The sequence below is a fragment of the Dama dama genome, chromosome 19, assembly GCF_033118175.1.
Source record: "Dama dama isolate Ldn47 chromosome 19, ASM3311817v1, whole genome shotgun sequence".
In the NCBI taxonomy this organism is placed as follows: Eukaryota; Metazoa; Chordata; class Mammalia; order Artiodactyla; family Cervidae; genus Dama; species Dama dama.
This window is the reverse complement of record NC_083699.1, coordinates 57330922-57355287: the sequence shown is the minus strand read 5'-3', so window position 1 is coordinate 57355287 and position 24366 is coordinate 57330922. Positions and strand designations below refer to the sequence as shown.

The 24366-nt window shown below is 38.6% G+C and overlaps 1 protein-coding gene across 1 annotated transcript in view; it reads right to left on the bottom strand.

Annotated features, from left to right (window-relative positions):
* Positions 1–24040, bottom strand: part of LSAMP (limbic system associated membrane protein) — a 679541-nt gene extending 655501 nt beyond the window's left edge. Inside the window, exon 1 of the mRNA XM_061167949.1 lies at positions 23732–24040. Coding sequence (XP_061023932.1) covers positions 23732–23886 — 155 coding nt within the window. The 5' untranslated portion in view covers positions 23887–24040. The remainder of the gene's footprint in view (positions 1–23731) is intronic.
* Between the last annotated feature and the right edge of the window lie 326 nt (positions 24041–24366).

The following is a 24366-nucleotide window of genomic DNA, read 5'->3' as shown; positions in this document are numbered from 1 at the left end:
ATTGGAAAAAAAATGAATTTAGAACCTACTTCATACTACATATAGAAATGAATGACAAGTGAATCACAGACCTGAATATAAGAGTTAAAACTATACACATTTTGGAAAAACAAGTTAGAATAAATCCTTATAACTTTGGGCTAGGTGAAAAGTTTTTAGATATGATACCAAAAGCACAATCCATATGAGAAAAAAAAGTTGATAAATTAGACTTATCAAAATTTTTTTAAAAATGTGTACTTCAACATAAAAAAGATGAGCCATACACCTATAAGAAAATATTTTTAAGTTCATATACCTGATAAAGCACTTGTATCCAGAATATATTAAAATTTCTTACAATTCATTTATAAGCTGGACATACCAATTAAAAAGGGGACAAAATATATGATTAACAAATTACAAAAAAATATATACAAATGTATATTAAGCACTTGAAAAGATCAACGTTAGACTTCAGGTTAGTACAAACTAAAATCACAATAAGGTACAACTATATACCCAAACAAATGGCTATATCAAAAATACAAACATCAATAAATGTTGGCAAAATGTTTTGAAACTGGAACTGTGTACACTGCTGGTATAAATGTAAAAAATTACAGCTATATTGAAAAATTGTGTGATAATTTCCTAAAAGTTAAATATAAATTTTCAATATAATCGAGCAATTCCAATTTTGGCATGTATGAAAGACAAGTGAAAATATATGTTAGCACTCAGAATGGTTAATAAATGTTCACAGCAACATTGTTCTTAATAACTGCAAAGCGTCCATCAGCTAGTGAATGATTAAATAAAATATGGTATATCCGTATAATGGATCATCATTCTGTCATAAAAAAAAAGGAAACCAGTGAAGCATGCTACAGTCTGAATGATCTTCAAAAACATTATGCTAAATGAGAAAAGGCAGGTGTAAAAAATTTCATATTGTATATTTCCATTTATATGAAATGTACAGGCTGCTGCTGCTGTTGCTGCTAAGTCGCTTCAGTATTGTCCGACTCTGTGCAACCCCATAGACGGCAGCCCACCAGGCTCCCCCATCCCTGGGATTCTCCAGGCAAGAACACTGGAGTGGGTTGCCATTTCCTTCTCCAGGGCATGAAAGTGAAAAGTGAAAGTGAAGTCGCTCAGTCGTGTCTGACTTAGCGACCCCATGGACTGCAGCCTACCAGGCTCCTCCATCCATGGGATTTTCCAGGCAAGAGCACTGGAGTGGGGTGCCATCGCCTTCTCCGGAAATGTTCAAGGAAAGCAATTAAATAGAGACAGAAAGTAGACTAGTGATTGTCCAGAGTCTGGAGTGGGAAGCGGGGGGACTGACTAAAATGGGAATGAGGGATCATCTGGGGATGAGGGAAATGTTCTAAAACTACATTGCGGTGATGGTTGCCAAACAATGTACATTTACGAATAGTCACTGAATTTCATAATATATGTTATACCTCATTAAAACTGCTAAATATAAATAGAGCTGATAAGCTTGTAGAAGCAGCTTTAATGTCTCAGTCTTAATATTACTCCTTCAGAGGGGCCTTATCTGGAAACATTATCCAAAGTACCCCCCTTCATGATTTCTGTTATTATATCCTGTTGATTTTCAATCATAGCACTAACACAAACTATAACTCTTATTTATATATTGAAATATTTATTTATTATCTTTTCCTTGATTAAAATGTAAGCTCCATGAGGGCAGGTACTTTATTTATCTCATTTACCATTTTACTCTCACAACTCAGGACAGTATCTGGCACAAAGACAAGCTTAACAGCCATTTGTCAAATACAGGAATAAATAAACAGATGGACAAATAGATAAATGGCTAAGTAAATGGATGATCAACATTTTCTAAGCAAATTAGTTTTATGTAATTTTAGAAGACACAATAAATAACCTCCCATTTCCAGAAGGAAAAAAAATGCAACAGAAAGGAAGTGATATTTCCTGATGATCAAGAAAGTAGAATCCCTTTCACAGATCAGGCACCTGACACTTTTATTCCCAAGGAGTTTAAGTTGCCAGAACTCCAGAACTGAGCACAGCCAACTTCCACCTCTCTTTTTTCTTTAACCATCCCATTAACAAAGTGATTTTCTCCAGAGTCTAGATCCAATTAAGAGCAAGGGCAGCACAGAGGAGAACACTGAGTGAAGCAATGTTAAAGGCTTTTCCGCACATTCCTCTGGGGGATACAGGAACCTTTATTGGTATTCCTCCCCCTCCTGCTTCATTTCACCCTCCATCCCCCACCTCTTAAAACTCCCTTGCAGAAGGCATCGGGACAAAGAAGCACCCAGCATTCAGTTCAGGAACAGAAAATAAATACACTGGGAATACTGCATGGTCCCTGGCTGAATACAGAGCAGTGATTCAGCAAATAAGCTGTAGCCTCAGTGAGAACAGAGAGCCTAAACTGAACACAGCACCAGGAAAAGAGAAAGAAGATAGAGAGGCAGGGAGGGACAGAGAGGGAGGAGGAGGGGCAGAGAGACAGAGCAGCAGAGACAACATCTGATGGCTTTACCATCTTTCCTTCTCGCAACACCCCCCTCAATAACACATTTAAATGCAATCGTAAATTAAAGAAGAATGTGAATAGGAAATGGAGTGAACACAACCTTGCACAAATGAAGCAAGAATATACTGAGATTAAAAAAAAAAAAGTCAGCTTTCTCTAAAATGTAAGATGAGAATGAACTAGGCTCTAAAACAGGTGGCAAAAAATAGATGATTTAAAAAGGGAAAACAGAGAAAAATAAGTAATATCATTTATTGGTTAGATTAGAATGAATCAGTAAGTTGTGTTCCATTCATGTTATATGACCATTGACTTAAGTTATCTGGCTTAAAGAGTCTGAGCTTTATTTGCAATGTGTGTGGTGGGGATAATGTATATGTCCTCTCTTCCTTCTTCACCAGGGTCTGGTGAGTACTGATGAGAGCAAGGACATGACATGTCTTTAGAACATTAGAGTGCTAGGTAAACAGAATGTTCTTTTGAAGTGGCTGTACATTGTTGGTGCTGAATAAACATTAAATCACACTCCAGTTTTGAGACCGAGCAAGAGAGAGCAGTTTATAGTTCATTGGGGAAAGATTTAAATTTCATTCCAGCATTTCTAAGCTAGTGACAAAACACTACTAATTTTCCACAGCCCTACTTCTCCAAGGGGCAATTATCTGTTGTGGGGCTGGGGGCAGGGAGGTGGGCAGGAATCAAGGAAAGTTAGCAGAGTGTTTTATAATCCAGTGCGGGTCACAGGAAGATGCAGAGGACAGCAGTATATGGGTAAAAAGTGGAACTCAAATGAGTACAGGGCAGAAATTATAAGGACTATATCTAGACTTTATAAAGATTCAGTCTTACACAGGGAAACAGAGGAGATATTGTGGATTAAATATTATGTTATTTACCTAATAAAATCTACAGAACCTAGTTAAGTCCAATGCCCTAATAAGAGTCTTAGAAATCTAGGCTTTCCATTCTTCTGATTGATGGAGCTCTGTATGCAGCAAATAAGGCTGGGTGCCAGGTTAATACTCTACATATTAAGAAAACTTTGGGGAGTGTGCCATTTTATTATAATTTCATTTCTCCTATATGCAGACTTCCATTTTTCTTGCCTTTCAACTAGATTAAATACTGTAAATCACAACTTTATTGATAGGAAAGGAGGTATTTGCATTACTCTTGAAAATGCCTTACCTAAGAGGCCAACTTCACTAATGAAAAGAAAGAGAGTGAAGTCTGCCCAGCCAAATAAATTACCTCCTGTGAGAGGGCTGGCCACCGAGATCCAGTGGTGTCTAAGTCAAAAAGTTTTTGCCAGGTCATCAACTCTAGAAATGCAATTATCACCCATAATCAGCATGAAAGCAATTTCAAAACCATTGCTAACCTTTGGTATTTTCATTGACCCTACAGGTCAATTGGAGAAGGGAATGGCAGACCACTTCCACATTCTTGCCTTGATAACCCCATGAACAGTATAAAAAGGCAAAAAGATATTACACTGAAAGATCAAACTCCCAGGTTGGTATGTATTGAATATGCTACCGAAGAGCAGAGAAATAGCTCCAGAAGGAAAAAAAGAGGCTGAACCAAAATGGAAACAGTGCAGTCATGGATGTGTCTGGGGTGACACTAAAGACTGATGTTGTAAAGAATAATATTGCATAGGAACGTGGAATGTCAGGTCCAGGAATGAAGGTAAATTTGAACTGATCAAACAGAAGATAACAAGAGTGAACTTTGATGTTGTAGGAATCAGTGAACTAAAATGGACGGCAATGGGTGAATAATTCAGATAACAATTACATCTACTACTTTGTTTAAGAATCCCTTAGAAGAAATGGAATAGCCCTCATACTCAACAAAAGATTCCAAAATCTTGAATCTCTTTATCGTTACTTGGATGCAATCTCAAAAACAACAGAATGATCTCAGTTCATTTCCAAGGCAACCCATTCAATATCACAGTAATCCAAGTCTATGCACCAGCCACTAAGACCGAAGAAGCTGAAGTTGAATGGTTCTATGAAGACCTACAAGACCTAATAGAACTAACAGCGACAATAAAGCTGTCCTTTTCATCATAGGGGACTGGAATGCAAAAGTAGGAAGTCAAGAGATACATAGAATAACAGGCAAGCTTGGCCTTGGAGTACAAAATGAAGCAGAGCAAAGGCCGACAAAGTTTTGCCAAGAGAACACACTGGTCATAGCAAACACCCTCTTCCAACAACACAAGAGATGACTCTACACATGGACATTACCAGATGACCAATACCAAGACTGATTATACTCTTTGCAGCCAAAGATGGAAAAACTCTATACAGTCAGCAAAAACAAGACTGGAAGCTCTCTGTCACTCAGATCATGAACTCCTTATTGAAGAATTCAGACTTAAATTGAAGAAAGTCGGGAAAACCACTAGGCCATACAGGTATGACCTAAATCAAATTCCTTATGATTATACAGTGGAAATGACAAAGAGATTCAAGGGATTAGATCTGATAGATAGAGTGCCTGAAGAACTATGGACTGAGGTTCGTAACATTGTACAGGAGGTGGTGATCAAAACCATCCCAAAGAAAAAGAAATGCAAAAATGCAAAACGGTTGTCTGAGGAGGCCTTACAAACAGCTGAGAAAAGAAGAGATGCAAGAGGCAAAGGAGAAAAGGAAAGATATATCCATCTGAACTCAGAGTTCCAAAGAATAGAAAGGAGTGATAAGAAAGCCATCTTAAGTGAACAATGCAAAGAGAGAGGAAAACAATAGAATGGGAAAGACTCGAGATCTCTTCCAGAAAATTAGGGTTACTGAGAGAGCTTTTCATGCCAAGATGGGCACAATAAAGGACAGAAACGGTATGGACCTAGCAGAAGCAGAAGATATTAAGAAGAAATGACAAGAATATATAGAAGAACTATAAAAAAGAGACAGTAATGACCCAGATAACCACGATGGTGTGGTCACTCACCTAGAGACAGACATCCTGGAATGCAAAGTCAAGTGTGCCTTAGGAAGCATCATTATGAACAAAGTGAGCAGAGCTGGTGGAATTCCAGCTGAGCTATTTCAAATCCTAAAAGATGATGCTGTGAAAGTGCTGCACTCAATATGCCAACAAATTTGGAAAACTCAGCAGTGGTCACAGGACTGGAAAAGGTCAGTTTTCATTCTAATCTCAAAGAAGGGCAATGACAAAGAATGTTTTAACTACTACACAATTGCACTTATTTCACATGCTAGCAAGGTAATGCTCAAAATCCTTCAAGCTAGGCTTCAACAGTATGTGAACCCAGAACTTCCACATACAAAAGCTGGATTTAGAAAAGGCAGAGGCACCAGAGATCAAATTGCCAATATCCACTGGATCATAGATAAAGCAAGAGAATTCCAGGAAAAAAAATCTGTTTCATTGACTGCACTAAAGTTTTTGACTGTGTGGATCACAACAAGCTGTGGAAAATTCTGAAAGAGATGGGAATACCAGAGCACCTTACCTGTCTCTGGAGAAACCTGTATGCAGGTCAAGAAGCAACAGTTAACTAGCTGTTTGACCACAGGAGACTCCTTATTCTCCCTAGAGTTTTATATCATCTTTTTTAAAATGCAGACAATGTGATATACTTGAGTAAGTACATCAATATGAGTACTGATGGAGAAATTACCCAGACCAAGGTGCTCGTATGGTCTCTAACCTTCCCTGAGTCTATGATTTAGGGAGTTTGCATTCTAGTTGAGGATACAAGCTAAAATGCAGAAAACCATTAGCAAATGCGTAAGCATGGAACTGTTGGATTTGCTGAGAGGTTCCAAAATATACAGACAAATAAATAAACAAGGAAAAATAATAAATTAGGGATGGGATAATTAATAATTGCTTAAAGGAAGAAGGACTTAGGGTGAGTAGAATTTATGTAGGTGGAGGGGATAAACTAAACCATATACCCTGAAGGAAAAGCAAATATAATATAAAAAAGGAAGGGCACAGGTATCAGGAAACATTCTGATAAAAAGAGGATGAGTATTATAGACAGATACACTAAGGCCTGATGGTTAGATACCCTGAGGCCAAGGGGACACACACTAGAAGCTGATCACAGTTTATTGAGAAAAGTAAGGAACTGATGAAAGCCTGTGTTTGCAGAAGAATCCAAACAGAGGTGAAAATCTAGAATGTTAGACCACAAGCTCTAAATTATTTACTTTTCATTGCTGGTACTCAATCCAGGGCATAGCATGAAGTAAGAACTCAATATATGAAAAGACAAAGTCAATTATGCACTGACAAAGTTGTGGAATGGTGTGACCGCAGTGACAATAAAGAAGTCCCTTTACTAAGAGACAGCTTATTAAATTTACCAAGTATAAAGAAAAATAAAAGAAAGCATAATAATAATAATAACTGTAACAGCACTGCAGCCCAATTGGGAGACCAAATCTGAAACGTAAACATATCTTCTGTAACCGCCCTGTATCTTCTTTACTCACCCTGAACCCTGGAGTCATCATCATCTTTCCTAAATTTGAAGCAATATAACAGCTGCCAACATCTACAGTAAGGCTGTATCTTGTAGTGAAGAACAATGAGCCAGAGCAGTCCACAGTGGTGGGCCACGATTGTAATTACTCATCTGCCTAGAAGTAAAAAGTGTGCCAAAAGTTTGAAAACAAAGATCCCCTGGGGTTTTCCTTCTAGCACACAACCTGACTGGTTTACCCTATTTAGCTTGCCCTCACTCCTTTACTGAAGTGCCTGCCTTTCTACTTTTTTCTCTCTGCCCCCATTTCAGTTTCACCACAATACGTAAGACTCTGTTCTTTCACTAAAAATGTCCATAGTAACACATCAGTTCACAGCAATTTTTGAAAAGCCATCTAAGCCACCATTGGAATATATTCCTTTCTTTGTTACTTAACTTCTCCTATGTACAAGTTTCTTGATTGATTAAAATAATATGGATACATATTTTTGTAGAGCTTAAAACTTATACAGTATGAAGTCTTTCTTTAAAAAAATAAAATTATAAATTAAAAATTAAACACAAAACTTCTGAGTAACTGGCCACTGTAAGGGAAGAATCCTAAAGCTTAATATTCACTGTAAATTTACTTTTTTTTTTTACATTTATTTAATCCCCATAGAATATCTAACACAGGGTTATGCATACTATAGTAACTACCCATGTTACACTCTTTCCCTTATCAATTTCATCTACAGTTTAAACTATTCCTAGCAGAAAAATAGTTGGTTATCCTCAGTAACTCAGATCTTTTTTGAACGTTACATTCTCATATTTACTTGCCAATGGGCAACTCTGCCTGAATAACAGTGGCCCTATTCTTACCTAGCGTAGAATGGTCTGCAAACTTTCCAAAGAGGATCCTTTTGTTATCAAATACATTTTCCTACCTCTTTTTAATTTAGGGAATGTCCAGCAAAAAAAAAAAAATTCAAAACTTTCATATATTCAGAAAATCTTTAATGCATTTTTCATTATAATAGTCTACAACTGATCTGAAAGAATCTGTTTCTTTACATGTGAGATATAGGATGTCTATACATAATGCTTAAGGTATATATGGAAGTTTGGACATTGCAATGATTATGTAGCTTCCTAAGAGACTAGGGCTTGGGAATTGATTGCCTAAATCTTTCCTCTTAGGACTAAGATTGAATTTAACTGAGACTTTATCCACAAGGAATTAACTCTGACATATTGAGGACTTTGTTAGATAATTCTTAGGATCCCTTGTCATTATCTCTTAACGAGCTCCAGTTTTATTTTAGCATCCACAGACTTTCCATCGGGAAACTATGACATTCTTGGAAATACTTTCAGCTTTACACACAGATAACCCACTTTGAAATGGGGCTATCTGTGTTCTACTGAAATCCTGACACCTGATCCTTCCCTAGTCTGCTTGCCACGACCTGTCCCTGTTTTTTTCCTTTCTCCCTTGAAATCTCCGCTTTTGTTTGCTTGGACTTTCTGAACTCTTTCCAAACTATTACCCAAAATGCCACACTCTGTATTTAAAAGTCATCTGGTTCCACAGACAGCCGAGCATCAATGCTTCTTTCACCGTGAATACTGCTAAGATGATGATAAGGCAATTGGTTAAGTACCTGTCAGCTCAAAAGGAAAGAGACTGGTTTCATACCCTGATAATTGCTGTTTATAAATTTTAACAGCTGAACTTTTGGGTAAATTAAAGTCATTTTACAAAACAAAAGATAAAATAAGTAAACATACCTATGAAAAATAAGAAAACAAAAATACTGAAGTTGGAGAGAAATTGGGTTCAGCAGGAGGCAGAAGCATGGTTTATCTAGATACACTGAAGGTTGCAATTTGTTGGGTGACCTCACATTTAGTGAGAGCAGAGGTTATCTGAATAGTAAGAATAGAAAATAAGACCTTCAAGTTCTGTTGCTTCATTTTTTTATGGAGAAGGCACTTGATATGAAAAATAAGGGAAAGGAGTACAACAAGGCTATATAGTGTTACCCTGCTTATTTAACTTATATGCAGAGTACACCATGCAAAATGCCAGGTTGGATGAAGCACAAGCTGGAATCAAGATTGCCGGGAGAAATATAAATAACCTCAGATATGCAGATGACACCACACTTATGGCAGAAAGCAAAGAGGAATTGAAGAGCCTCTTGATGAAAGTGAAAGAGGAGAGTGAAAAAGTCGACTTAAAACTCAACATTCAAAAATGGCATCCAGTCCCATCACTTCATGGCAAATAGATGGGGAAACAATGGAAACCATGACATACTTAATTTTCTTGGGTTCCAAAATCACCACAGATGATGACTGCAATCATGAAATTACAAGACACTTGCTTCTGGGAGGAAAAGCTATGACAAACCTGGACAGTGCATTAAAAAGCCTACAAAGTTCCATATAGTCAAAGCTATGGTTTTTCCAGTAGTCATGTATGGATGTGAGAGTTGGACTATATAGAATTGACCAAAGGATTGATGCTTTCAAACTGGGGTGTTGGAGAAGACTCTTGAGAGTCCCTTGGACTACAAGAGGATCAAATCAGTCAATCCTAAAGGAAATTAACCCTGAACATTCACTGGAAGGACTATGCTAAAGCTGAAGCTCCAATACTTTGGCCACCTGATGTGAAGAGCCAACTCACTGGAAAAGACCCTGATGCTGGGAAAGACTGAACGCAGGAGGAGAAGGGGGCAACAGAGGATGAGATGGTTGGATGGTATCACCGACTCAATGGACATGAGTTTGAGCAAACTCCAGGAGATGGTGAAGGACAGAGAAGCCTGCGTACCACAGTCCATGGGGTTGCAAAGAGTCGGACACAACTGAATGACTGAACAACAATAATAAACAAACCACTCCTCAGTGTAAGAATAACAGATTTACCCATTGGCTAATAAAAATAAAGTCCATGGCCACTGCTGTCCCACTTCCATTCTACTGGAGAACATCCCTGCTAATACTTCAGGGTCAGCAGAGGGAAGGTTCTTACATCAAACAGTAGGGAAGTGACTGAGTTCTTTCAGGTCTCAGGCAAATTTGAGAAGTTCAAGGCCTAGGGCATCTATAAATAAGGCCTCTGTATAGGAAGAGAGTCAACAGGAAGCATAGACTTGGAGGTAGCATCATGTTTTACTCTTTGTAAACTAGGTAACAATTTCAGCCATGTTGAACAAGAGTTTGAGACGGGGCAGAGATTTGAAAGTTAACATAAAAAATCTTGCTTTCAAAATTTATTTTTTTATACTAAGTCCTTGCTGGTTATCTATTTCAGCAGAGTGCACATATCAATTCCAAACTCCCAATCTATCCCTCCTCCCATCATCTTTCCTTTATGATAACCATAAGTTCATTCTCTAAGTCTGTTAGTCTGTTTCTGTTTTGTAAATAAGTTCCTTTGATTTCATAATTTTTAAATTCAGATGGCAGCAAGATGGCCATTGATTGGATTTCAGGCAAAATTATGTTAACATGAGTGCTGAAGTAATAGAGGAAGTCAGAAGATGTAAGTGATGAGCTCACTATTTGACCTGATCAAACTCTATGAAGCTGCATAAATATAAAAGTATCTTTCTGAGATCAAATTTTATTTTTATATTCTTCTACATAGGAAGATAAAACACCTAAATAGATCTTCTGTTTTAATTCTACACAGCCCCTCTCTTGACATGGTTGCAAATTCTCCACTGGGAAGAAAGTATTAATAGTAAGTGTATGAATTTTAAAACTTACTAAAAAAATAATTAGAAGATCCAATTCTGAATGTAATTCTTTATAAGCAATCAAACTTATAAAGGGATATGAGCAAGAACATACATAAAATAAACTAGAGTAGAAATTCAGAATTAAGAAAGCCAACATGTGATGCTTCTTATATACTGTATATATTCACATCCTTGATAACCTGGAAAACTTGGTTGTTTGCCATAAACTTCCCCAATCATTAGTGTACCAAATTAATTAAGTTCCTATTAGAGTGTGCTATGATCTATGTTCACAATAAGATTCACATTTACACTTTGTGTATGCAAATTTTGTGTACATATAAAAGGTACATGTATGCTTTTTCTTTTTATATATAATTATAAGTATATGTTGAAGAAATTAAAAATAAAAGTGTGTTCAAACACATCTATACAGTACAGATTAAGTATATCTGTGACACAAATTGTTTAAGCATAACAGATTCTGTATAAACACATATTATTTTCTGAATATCTCTATTTTGTGCTGTTTCATTTTTATACAAGAATTAAGGCAGTAAGATATGAAAATATTTTTATTTCCTACACTATGACATTTATAGTTTCCCTAGTGGCTCAGTTGGTAAAGAATCCACCTGCAAAGTGGGAGACCTGGGTTCAATCCTGAGGTTGGGAAGATCCCCTGGAGAAGGAAATGGCAACCCACTCCTTGTATTCTTATGTATATGCCAACACTCCTTGTTGGCAACCCAACTCCAGTATTCTTGCAGGGAGAATCCCATGGGCAGAGGAGCCAGGCAGGCTACATGGGTCGCAAAGAGTCAGACACAATTGTGAGACTAACTTTCAGTTTCATGACATGTATAATACAGGAGTTTATTATTCTTTTTAATTTGAGCACATCATCATCCCATTTATAATATCATGCATTTCATCTGATGTAGTCAACCATATTCAAAAATATAATGTCACTTTACCAGACCAACATCTTTGTTAAATAGGCAAGTAGGAATTATACCAGGAGGTGTAACTATGGAAGCTAATTTCCAACTTTCTACAGACAATAGTTTTGTAGGACTAAAGTCTAAAACTCTTGATTTTCAATGTAGAATTTCTCTAATCTAGTAATCTAGTCTATATCCTATAGACTTTAGGCAGTTTCTTGTCATGGTGATAATATTAGATATTAGTTCATCAGATTAGACACCAAAGATACATGGAAGAACAGAGGTCAAAAGAGAGTCAAATAAAAATCCATTCATATGCTAAGCTCATGATTCAGCAATAGAAAATGCTGATCTTGAGATATGCTCATACAATTGCATCATGAACATACAGAAGATGACAACAATCTTTGGTTATCTCAAGATGAAGATCAGCCACAAACTGGCAGCCATATGTGATTCAAACTCCATAAAATAAACAGCCCTGATGCAGTATGTTAGAATGAGATGAAGAAGCAAAAAAATTAGGAATAAGAAAACCAATTATTTTTCACAGTCAGTATTTTCACATGTATTTTGGTTACTTATGACTTAGTACTGAACTGCATCACTCTCATTGTTATCTTTTGATTCTAGAAGGATAATGTGGCAAACAGTAACATGTCTAAAGCACAGCTTCAGAAAAGATGTTGTGAACTTTCGAAAACTTCAAGATACAGACAGTCAATATAGAAACACATCATCAAAGATTACAATGGGATAAATATTAATGCATTACTGTCTGAGAAGCTGGGTTGCATTTTCCCTCTGACCTAATACAAACAATGCCCTTGTGCATTATGGCAAGATGTACAAAAGGGAATTTGGGATTATTACAAAGCCCACTGTACATTCAAGCTGGAATTTCTCCAGGAGTGAGGAATGAACCCTATACTGCAAAACTCAGGTAGGCATCATTGTTCAGTGTGAATAATTACTTTGAGTCAAATGAGTGTGAGTATTCTGCCCCTTGCCTCATTTCACACCAAAGGAGAACAGATGAGGTGCACAACAATCCTGCTCCCAAATCCCCAACTTAGTCCCTGAAAGTCCATGGCCACCACTAGAGGGAGAAAGTCTCAGTGGTTTCCAGAAAGTTTATCCTTCTCTAACAGGCAGCTGCTGCGAGGCTGAGCTCTTCAGATTGTGGATATGCCTCACCTCAGGAGCACTGAGGGTCTCTTGGCTCTGTCACAAGCTGCTCCTCTATCAGAGGAAACTGCATAATTGTCTGGGCCGTGTGACTTAAGTTTTGCGATTCTCCTAAAATACCCTATTTGACCTTCTCTAGAAAGCTGTCCTTGAAAATAGCTGCAATGGGAAATGTTCAAAGTATTGATATTTCTAGCAAAACCCCCTAATCCACCTCACTAATGATCAGAAAACAATCAATTTCTTTTTTTTTTTTTTTTTTTCTTTTCTATTTTTTTTTTGCGACCCCATGGACTGTAGCCTACCAGGATCCTCAGTCCATGGGACTTTCCAGGCAAGAGTACTGGAGTGGGTTGCCATTTCCTTCTCTTCAATTTCTTATTTTACTCCATCTTCTTCAACTACACATCCACGGTCACTCTAGGGCTGGACGATTCCACCCCTAACAAACTTGCTTCACCCATGTCTCCTCCTAATTTGTTTCTTCTTTCATAAACCAATATCTGCTCGGCTTGATTTATAGTATGACTATCCCTCTCTGTTCAATTCAGTGAGCAAATATTTATCTGAGCACCTATGGGTTATAGGCTAAAAATACTGGAATGAAAAGGTAATGTAGATGAGACATGTGACTCTGAAGAGCTAATAGGACATTTGAAGCAAGATACAAGTGAGTATAACTTTTAAGTGTAGTAAATGCTACACTGAGATATGCATATACTGAAGTGATCCCACTTCTGGGTATATGTCTGAAGGCAACAGAATTACTATCTCAAAGAGATTTCTACTCTCCTGTATTCTTTGCAGTATTATTCCAAATAGCTAAGATATGGAAACAAACTAAGCATTCACTGCTGTAAGAATGGATAAAGAAAGCATGAGACCTTTATATACACACAGTGGAATATTATTCAGCTATTAAAAAGATAAGAAAAATTTGCCCTCTGTGACAATGTGAATAAACTTGGAGGATGTTATGCTAAATGAAATAAGCTAGACAGATAAAGATAAATTCTTCATTCTTACCTATATGCAGAATCTAAGAAAGTCAAAGTCATAGAGGCAGAAAGCAGCGTGGTGATTGTGAGGTGCTTGAGGGGTGGCAGAAATGGGGAGATATTAGTCAAAGGGTACAGATTTTCAGTCATAAGATGAGTAAGTTCTGGGAATCTAAAGTACAGCAAGGTGACTATGGTTTTTGTACTGTATATATGAAGTTTTCTAGGAAAGTCAATCTTCAGTGTTCTCTCTCTCTCTCTCACACACACACACACACACACACAAAGATAACCATATGAGGTGATGAATGTGCCAATTAACTTGATTTTAGTCATCTTTTCACAATTGATACATATATCACATCATCCCTTTGTATAACTTAACTATATGCAATTTTGTCAACTACATCTCAGTTAATCTGGACGGCAGTGTATAGAGTGGCTATTGGTGATAATAAATGTGGTACTGAGGAAAATTAGGGAAAATTACCTGAAACAGACAAAACCAGAACTAACCTGGAGCCTACAAAGAGCGGCATAGAGGCAACCCAACAAAGAAGTATGAAGGGAGGGGTGGAGAGGGGAAAGAGGTTCCAGGCAGGGAGAGCATCATGAAGAAAGGAAAGAACCAGCACTGTATGCGCACACTAGCGTGCTCAAGGGCACCACTCTAAGTGGTTCTGAATCAGTGGACACAGTGAAGTAGCAGGTCGTGGAGCATTATCCAGGCCAAGGAGCTCTGACGTTATGTTGTGAATAATGAAAAGCCTTTGAAGGATCTAGGGACATTTCTAGATTAATACTGAAAGACAATAGGTTTGGGCTAGTCAGGTGAGCTCAGATCCATGGTTCTGCCAACTATCTGGAGTCTGGAAAGTCTAAGTAGACTAAAGATGTAATCCAGTAAGGTTACCTATGGCAAGGAGAAGCAAGTAGTGTCATTCCTACTTCATTGCAGACCTTTGTCTTCATCTTTACCCCACAAAGCTGGACCAGGTTTATGATCCTGAACTTATATAGCAAAAGAATAAAAAGATCGGGTTCAGCATTCTGAGATGAACCTCTGTGTCACCCCTTGTTACAACAGCTTTGACACAGAGCTTCAGTTCTAGAGATTACATCCTCCTGTTCTACTCCTTGAGCAAGTTACTTATCTTGGCAATATGTCTGGAGAATATCCCTTATCACTGAGGACTCCGTCCTGTTCAAGCCAGTGTTTAAGCCAAGGACTCTTGTTGCTTTTCTGAGCCTCAGTCTAGAGACTAAGTCTCTACTAGGAGCTGAGAGACCTCCCTGTAACACTGCCTGCCACCTGGCGGGGGGTGGACTCACTGAAAGCTCCTGACCTGCCATTTTCCCCTTACTGTATGCTCTGCCTCTTTCTTGGTGTTCCATGTTGTACCTCCCTTGGCTCTGCCACTTACCAGGTAAGAAAGCTACATGAGACCTTGTCCTCATGCCACACCAGAAACTCCCCAGGCAGCTGCAGCAGGGCATAAGTACCTGCAGTGCCTCCACCATCCCCAGAGATAGGTCTAGATCTATTTCTAGTTCCTCCCAGTTTTTCATCATCAGTCCCAACTATTAGCCCAGAGTAACTTTTGTGCAAATTAGAAAAAAACAAAATAAAAGATCTACCTTCACTGAAAGAATCTGATACAAGTATCAGTGTCTTCAAAGAAAGGAGAGCCTGCCAACTGAGATCACAACCTTACTGCAGCCATCCTAGTCGAGTCTATAAGAGGGACAAATCGTAGGAGACTTAAACCAAGCGAAAGGTCATAAGTGGTCGTTAGAAGGTAGTAGAGCTTAGGAACCTAGGAGAAGTACTGGGCCAAAGAACTTTCAGATAAGAAAGAAATCAGGTAAGAATTAAAATAAGAATTCTGAGTAACAGGTAGGGGTATCAGAAGCTGGAAGGAAAGGATTAAAAGCAAAAGGAAATAAAAGTTGTTGAGGACAGGAGATCTCTGCAGTTTCCACCAAATATAAGAATAGCTTTGAGACTATGATACAATGGAGGCTGCACAAAATGAAAATCCATCTGGCTCAGATAGACAGCAAACATGGGAAAGATGCATTTCCTGAAAAGCCCCTCCTTGATCAGCACTACCTGGATGATCTTCTACAGATAAGTTCAGTTTCCATATGCAGGGCTGAGAAAGTGAAGAGAGGAAAGTAAGAAGAGAGAGAAAGGGTGGTGAGAAGAGAGAAGGGCGGGACAATAATAGAGAAGAAAGGAGGCAAGGGGAGGGGAAGGGAAGGACAGGGAGAGGAGGAAAGAGAGGGCAGAATTGGGGAAGGAAAGGAAAGAGGAAGAGATGTTTTAACAATTTTTAGAGGGGCAACAATGGCATATCATGGTATAGCAAGAAAACAATTTCAGGGGTACTGTGGAATAAAGAACTCTGAAATGAGAAATAGGAGACATCTATTCTAGTTCTCAAATAGTCACTCAAATCTTTGGACAACCAACTAAATTTTCCTCTTCTCAGTTATATCACTTTAAAAGGAGATGGTAGACTGCCTAATCTCCAAGGCCTTTCTTAGTCTAACTTTCTACAAATTTACCCATAGTAATTAACAAACTCTGAAGCAACGTGTTTTCTTCTGAAAGGTTAATCACTCATTAACTTGAGATTATGTTTTGATTACAGGTGACTACAGAAATGTGTTCACTCATCCTGCACTCCTGATAGCAAGCTCATCTATACTCTAAGATACACATGACTTTAAAGGGCTTGAAAAGAATTGATACAAACATCTTAAAGCAAATGGCCAACTTTCTATTTTTATAGGAATACAAATAAAAAGCTTAGTTTATAGTTTTCTAATTTTATAAAAGTTATTTCCTACTGTGAATATGATAAAATTTTATTAAGAGATTACATTTTATACCATTTTACAGTTTACAAAACACGTGGATACATAGTATCTCATTTGATCATAAGAATAGCTTGCATAGTAGGTCAAGTAAGTGTCAGTTACACACATTTAATAGATCTGACTATTTCAAGATGTTTAGATCTTGGTCTTCTGACTACAGTTGGCCCTTTGTATCCACAGATTCTGCATCCACAGATTCAACCAACTGAAGATTGAAAATATTTGGAAGAAAAATTCCAGAAAGTTCCAAAAAAGCAAAGCTTGAATTTGCCAGGGCACTGGCAACTATTTACATAGCATTTGCATTTTATTTACAACTATTTACATAACATTTGCATAATATTAGGTATTACAAGTAATCCAGAGATGACTTACAGTATACTGAGGCATGTGCGCATGTTACATGCAAATACAATGCTGTTTTATATAAGGGACTTGAGCACCTGCAGATTTAGGTATAGAAGGGGTTCTTGGAATGAATCCTCACAGATATCATGGGACAACTCTACTTTCTGAACATTCTAAACTTATACCCTTGATAAAAATTCTTTATCTTTGACATAAACACTTGCTTATTAGTTTCAGGCCAACTGATCACCATGTAAAGTTGAGATGAATTCTACAAACATCTAGCTATTATTTTGTAAATCATATTTGCAGCAAACATGACAACAGAAGTACACAGAAGTAAGCCTATTTGAATAAGACCAAAGACATTTTCCTTGACTAAATAAAGTCTCTTTTCTATCATTAAAAAAAAAATCTAAAACCATTTTGCATCTTTGTGTCTTGGCTAACGTACTTGTGTCAGTACTTGTGTACTGAAAGAGAGTACACAAGACAACAGGACGTGAAAAATCAAGCTTTAATGCTATTTTAGGAGATATTATATAAATTGGATCCATATTAAAATAAAATCACTCTATTTTCCATGACACTGTAGGGATGAGATTGTGTAGTAAAGAAATGGATCTTTGATGATCTCTTTCCTCTCTCTCAATTGAATTTGTACATCTATGCTGTTGAAATATTTCCCAGATTGCACACATGACTATACTTTTTCCTCCATATCTAGAGAGTGCTACCCTAAACATGGTTTGTAAAAGATTTTTCAACCAGTAAAGCAGTAGTTCTCAACTCTGTACATATCAGAATCATTTTTTAAACACCCAAGCCCCATCTCAAACTAATTCAATCAGGATTTCAGAGAGTAGGGAATACATGGCTTCATTCTTTTTAAAAACGCTTCCAGTAGAACGTAATGTTCAGCCACAGTTATGAACTCTGTGCAGCACCATTTCTCCAACTCTAATGTGCTTATGAATCACTTGGGATCTTGTTAAATGCAGATTCTGATTTAGTAGGCCTGGGACAGGCTCTGAGATTTTGGAATTTAGCAAGTGACTATCAGATACTGAAGATGCTCATCTACAGAAGACACATGTAGCAGCCAGAGTGGGTGGTTCTCAAAGTGTGACCCAGTCCTGCAGCATCAGCACCATCTGAGTACTTGCTAGGAATGCAGACTTCAGCCCCGACCAGATACCTACTGAAATCAGAAACTCTGAAGATGGGGGCCAGGTAGTCTGTGTTTTTAATGAGCACTCCAGGTAATTTGGGCTTCCCTGGAGGCTCAGCTGGTAAGGAATCTGCCTGCAATGCAGGAGACCTGGGTTCAATCCTTAGATTGGGAAGATCCCCTGGAGAAGGCAACAGCAGCCCACTCCAGTATTCTGGCCTGGAGAATTCCATGGACTGTATAGTCATGGAGTCTGACGAAGAGTCAGACACAACTGAGCGACTTTCACTTTTTCACTTTCCAGGTAATTTGGATACACCTTCAAGTTTGAGAAACATTGGTCTAAAAAAGAGCTCCCTAGAGTCTAAACAACTGGCTACATATGGTTAGAGAACAACTGACACTTTTTGCTTTATGTAGCAGTTTACTATTTACCAAACTAAACTACTTTATCTCTTGCAGGGTCTTTAAAACAACCCTATAGAGTAAGTAAAACAGGTAATCTTGTCATTTTATAAATGAAACCAGCAACTGGTTTTTAAGCATCTCTTAAAAGATATTTAAGAGATGTCTCAAAGTCATGTAGCATACAAGGATAGATCCAAAATTATAGCCCAGCACTCCTGAGTCATACAAAATAACAGGAAGGATATTCACAAAAGAGCAAGACCAATGGTCATAAGGGTACCTGAAAGGGTAGGCTCTGCTGGGCTCTGGTGAAGACAGCAAGGGGTGCCAGAACACATTCAGGAAACCTCCTATCAGGTGAGTCACAGACATTGGTACTTGGAGCTCTCAGAGGCCACACTAACACACCAATTCTTTTTTTGCCTGAGTTTGCTATTATGTCCACATAATGCCCACCAGCTTCAAGAAACACAAATGTTTAACCCTCACCAACTGATTTAGTAGATGAGTCAGTCCTCTTTGGTTGTTCACATCACAGTTCTAAGAATAATTCATTCAAAGTCAAAGTGCACAGGACAATTAGCTTAACATGTGTTACATGTATGCGTTTCATACTTACAGAAACACAAATTACCACAGTTTGTATTTGTCACATGAGATTTGCTGCTGTGTTCCTCGGTACATAAATGAACAGTAAATGATATAAATGCAAAAACATCTTTAATAATGTATATGATATGCTATATTCTTAGACAACAAATATTCACCTTCATTATTTACTAAATATATTTGATAGAGGACTTAATGAGCAAAATGATCAGTCCTTAAAGTATCAGTAATAACCTATAAATTTTGATAACCGTTAGTGAGTTAGCTACAGAAAAAGAAAACTTTCTCAAACTCGCCCTGTAGAAACATAAAGTTTGTTTTCAAATAATGAATAATTATAAGTGGTAGAAAAATCACACATTGTGTCAGGAGTTTGTTTGATTGTTGACAGTTTCTTTGTAAATGTAGGCGTGCCAGATGCTTTATAGAAGAGAAGCCATTTTCCCCTTGAAATTTGCACAAAATTTTTACATTTTGCTGTCAAATAATCACATCTTTTTAATGTTTCTTCTTTTTCTTTTAGTGTAGAAATAAACAAGGAATTAAAGACCAAGAATTTTGAAAAACTAAACATTTAACTATTTTAAACATAGATACTTAGTTTCTTATACCTAACACTTACTAGGTACATTTACATTTAAATGGAAAAAATCTTATCACCATGGAAGGTATTATAATATCCCGAAAGCATCAAATAGGGTCAGAATAGTGAAATAAATGCAACTTCAATACCCCCAATTTTAAACATTTAAAGTCACAACACTAATGTGTACCCTCTGCATCTCACCATACATGTACTTAGGGAATATGTCCAGACATGAATATATGTCATTTCTACAAAGTTACCTTATGGGCAGATATATTGGAATTAACTATTTTATAATTATCTTTCCAGACATATGCTGCTAATATTGAAAATACTGTTTGTGGGACTGTTAAAAATGAAATTTTAAAGGTCAGATTGGAACATTATTTCCACTCTTCCTTTACTTTATCAAAACGTCTGCCTGGTTTCAACCTGCCAAGATTTATCAGGAAGTGAATCCCTACAAGAACCTGAGTACAAGGAGGACGGTTGGAAGGACCAGGGCTAGAAGCTCATCCAGTAATTGATGAACTCTTCCACTTGTGGGTAGTGGTAGTGAGGTGGCTTCAGAAAAGCAACCAAGACTTCCCCCCAATGGACATGAGTCTGAGCAAACTCTGGGGGATGGTGAAAAGGACAGGGAAGCCTGGCGTGCTGCAGTCCAGTGGGTCGCAAAGAATCGGACACGACTGAGAGATTTAACAACAACAACAAGGTCAGGTGGGTACATGTGCCTCATACTTTACTGCACAAACCAATGTCAATGCAGATTCTGGTCCAGTAGGATTTAGGAAGGCAACCCAGGTGCTGCTGCTTCTGCCACTGGTCTGTGACACACATTCTGATCCTTTGCCTTTGAGATGGAAGTTGGTGCTGTGGTTTCCTCTCATTCTTACAGACTCTTATAGAGGCACTCAGAAAGATCTAGAATTCCTTCTGGGAAACAACAGGGTTAGGCAGGTATACATGAAATTCTTTCTCTTTCCAACTAGTTTTGTCACCTTCATTCTATAGTCTTTCTTTTATCTTTTACAAAAGATAGAAATTAGAGAACAAGACACCAAGACTCGTATATGCTCTCCTATCAAGACACACATTTATATCAAAGACCATGATTGTACAAAAATATGCATCAATTACCCCCAAAAAAAGACTTGTTCATGGAAGTAAGGCAGTGAAGGTAGATGTTTTAGGGACAGTCAGCCAAGCTCCTGTCACTGGACCACCAGAATTACAAACCTCCCTTGTCTTCTGTTGCCATTTCAGATCATTCAGGGCCACAGACTCACTGAGAGAGGACTTTTTTCCCTTTGCCATTTCACTTTCTCTGTGCCAAACATCTACTGTGGCTTCTAATGAATCAAGTTCTCCTTCCTCTCCTCCCCTGGAAGCTCATGCTCCCAGTAAAATGTCACAAATAAAGTGGAAGCAAGCCTTTCCCAGGCTAGACTTGTAAACAGAAAGCAAGAGTGCCATTCTTCAGCAGGAAACTGACCCACAAAGCTTACTGGACTCAGTTAAAGAGATTGAGAAGAAGGTCAGCTAAGAAAACAAAAGGAACTCTCTCCATAGTTACTTCTGATAGAGCTCCACAAACCCAAAAATAAAGCCTTGTCCAAGGCAAAGGAAATAAAAACGAGGGCACGTTAGGTGAGGTCTGGGAAATTAATGGGCTCTCTAAGGTGAATTCTTTACAGGCACTGTTTGAATACCTTCTCTCTCCCAGGGAATAACTGCTTCTATAATTATTCTCTATTCTCACAATCTACCATTTCCACATTGCAATGTCTACTAAAGTGTAGTGCTTAAAGAAAACTCTATTTCTTTCTAGACACAGAAGTATGTACATATCATATATAGAAATTTATGTAGTGAGACTGCCTCTCATAGACAGATTTGTATGCATACAGTGCACAAAAATATAAGAATTCCTTTTTTCCTTCTAAATTAGCATTGACATGGTTATCTAACTCTTTGATGACTATAGCTTAAGACATAGGTGATGCTGAATTACAAAGACAGTGCAAAGTTCATGGACACATAAATAAAAACTTATACACCCAGAGTATTCACTTTTCCCACACTCATATAATCAGTGAAAACAAATCTTTCTAAAAATAGCATAAATTTACAGAGAATGCTTCACTTGTAAAGGGTTAATGATGTTAGGGAATATGAATGCTAGCAGTTAAGGTGGCATGCTTATTTGTTTGCAAAAACATTTTCTGCATTATGTCCATATCCCTTTGCAAACAGATAAATTACTCTATAAATCTTATTACTCCGTGTGGACAAATCACACTTGCAGGTTTTACAGGGCTGGAGAGCTGGAAGGGAAAATATGTTTTGGATAGTAGGATCTTTGGGATTCATAATCACCTAGTGCTCAGGAAACGAAGAAAGGGATACTTACACATTAGGATTTTCTTAGTTTTTATACTCCACAGCAACACACACACACACAACACAACATGCACAACATACACATTCCTCTCTAACAAGGCGAGCGATCCCAAAGCAGGACACCGTGACAGCCAACCAAATTTATTTCTGAGGAAAGGAAGGAAAACTTTGCTGCTGTAGGCAGCTCTGCTACAGAACTGCTCCCTGATGCCCCAGGGTTTATGCACTATCAGCTCCTTGCACACAGATTAGAGGCTTCTTTTTCTATAAGATCCTGCTTTTTATTGCCACAACAAGCAATATTAGCCAGCCAGACAGACTGACACTAGGTCATTTCATTTGGATGAAATGAGATTTTAAAGGATCTCCAAGGAGAACACTTTCTTTCATTCTTTTTTTTTTCTTTTTAATGTTTTTAGTATCTGGTAGAAATTCAAGGAAAGCTATAAAAAGGGACAAGGGGCATATGCAGTGGATAGAGAGGGGAAAGAGAGAAAAAAAAAAAAAAAAATGCAGGAAAACAGGCTAGGAGCTCTTTAGAAACAGAATTATGGCTAGGTTCCATCCGAGTTTCTCCAGCTCTCTGTCCCTTGTAGGGGTCAAACTCCAAGGACTTGGGAGTCTTCCTTTACAAATTTCAATCCCAAATTATATTTCAGAGTTTGGCAGAACTGCATAGAGATGAGATGTTGAGGTCAATAATCAATTTGAAATATCCATTTTATGCCAGGTTAATTATTTCCTAACCTGTGTTTAAGACTCCTATTCTTAAATAATAGCAATTTGGCAAGTTTCTTTTTTTCTCCTCTTCATTCTTGTGTTGATGTCTATTCACATACCAGAGAAAAGGCTCAGTAACTAACCAAAGTTCTAAAGATTGATTTACTGCCCTCCATGTCAATTAGAAGATCCTTAGGAAAAGTCTCCTAACCAAACTACTGCTGGGGCAGATTGAGAGCCTTTATGTACATACCCACATGCACATACACACAGACACCACGGAGAATGCAATACTGTGTACACTCTCTAAGAGCCAGAACCAACAACTCTTCTTTCTCAATTAAGGAACCCTAACAAAAGTCTTGAGCAAACCATCTCCAATCACAAAAGCAAGAATACCGCCCTCATGTCACTAATACCATAGATGAAGTTACGCTTTCTCAGAGAAACAAGATCCGAAGAACCAAACAACATTTAATCAACCCTGCTGGTCCTAGAGAGGGACCAGCATCCCCTTGAGATTTGCTGGCAGCTATTTTGACCCGACCGTAAAAGGCGCACGAAAGCGCGCGCGCGCACACTCACACACTCACACACACACACACACACACACACACACGCACACGCACCCTCCACAAGCCTGCAGCATCAGGAGCTGGAGTTCAAGGAGAACACACACCCATACACACACTTAAGCGCCGCAGAAAAGTTGCCCGAAAGCCTTACCTGAGGATGGCCGTGTCCCCCTGCCTCACGGTGATGTTGTCGGTGCCTCGGTTAAAATCCACGCTGCGGACGGGCAGTCCTGTGGGAAGAAGGCAGAGCAATCTCAGTAGGACCAGAGGCAACTGTTTCCGATCAGGCTGAACTCTGGCGACCATGGTGGCCACGCCGCGGTGCGGGGTCGGGGCTACTCTGGAGGGCGTGTGTGCGCGCGCTGCTCGCCGAGCGGGCTTTAGCAACCGAGGGCTTTCACCCACGGCAGAGGCGGGACGCGCTCTGCCAATCTGCGGTCCTCTCCACTTCGCCTCTCTCTTTCCCTCGCTCAGTCTCTTCTCCCTCTAAGACTTCACAAAGCCCTCATAAAACCCGAGCTGAGGTGGGAAAAAGTCAAAGCAACACAATTTTAAAGGTGAGAGTACAAATATAAAACCCTCCAGAAAAGATGGAGAGAAGGCGGCAAAAAGGAAGGTGGTCTCTGGTCTCTCGGGCTGGATGCGCCTTGGCCAGCGTCGGCGCGGAGCTTCTTCCCTCCGTAACCCGCTTCCCCGGGCGGGCAGGCGCGGGAGCCGGCACCCAGCCTGCCAGCGAGCGTAAAGAAAGCCTCACCACAGCGGCGGTAGCCGGGAGGCTCCCTCCGC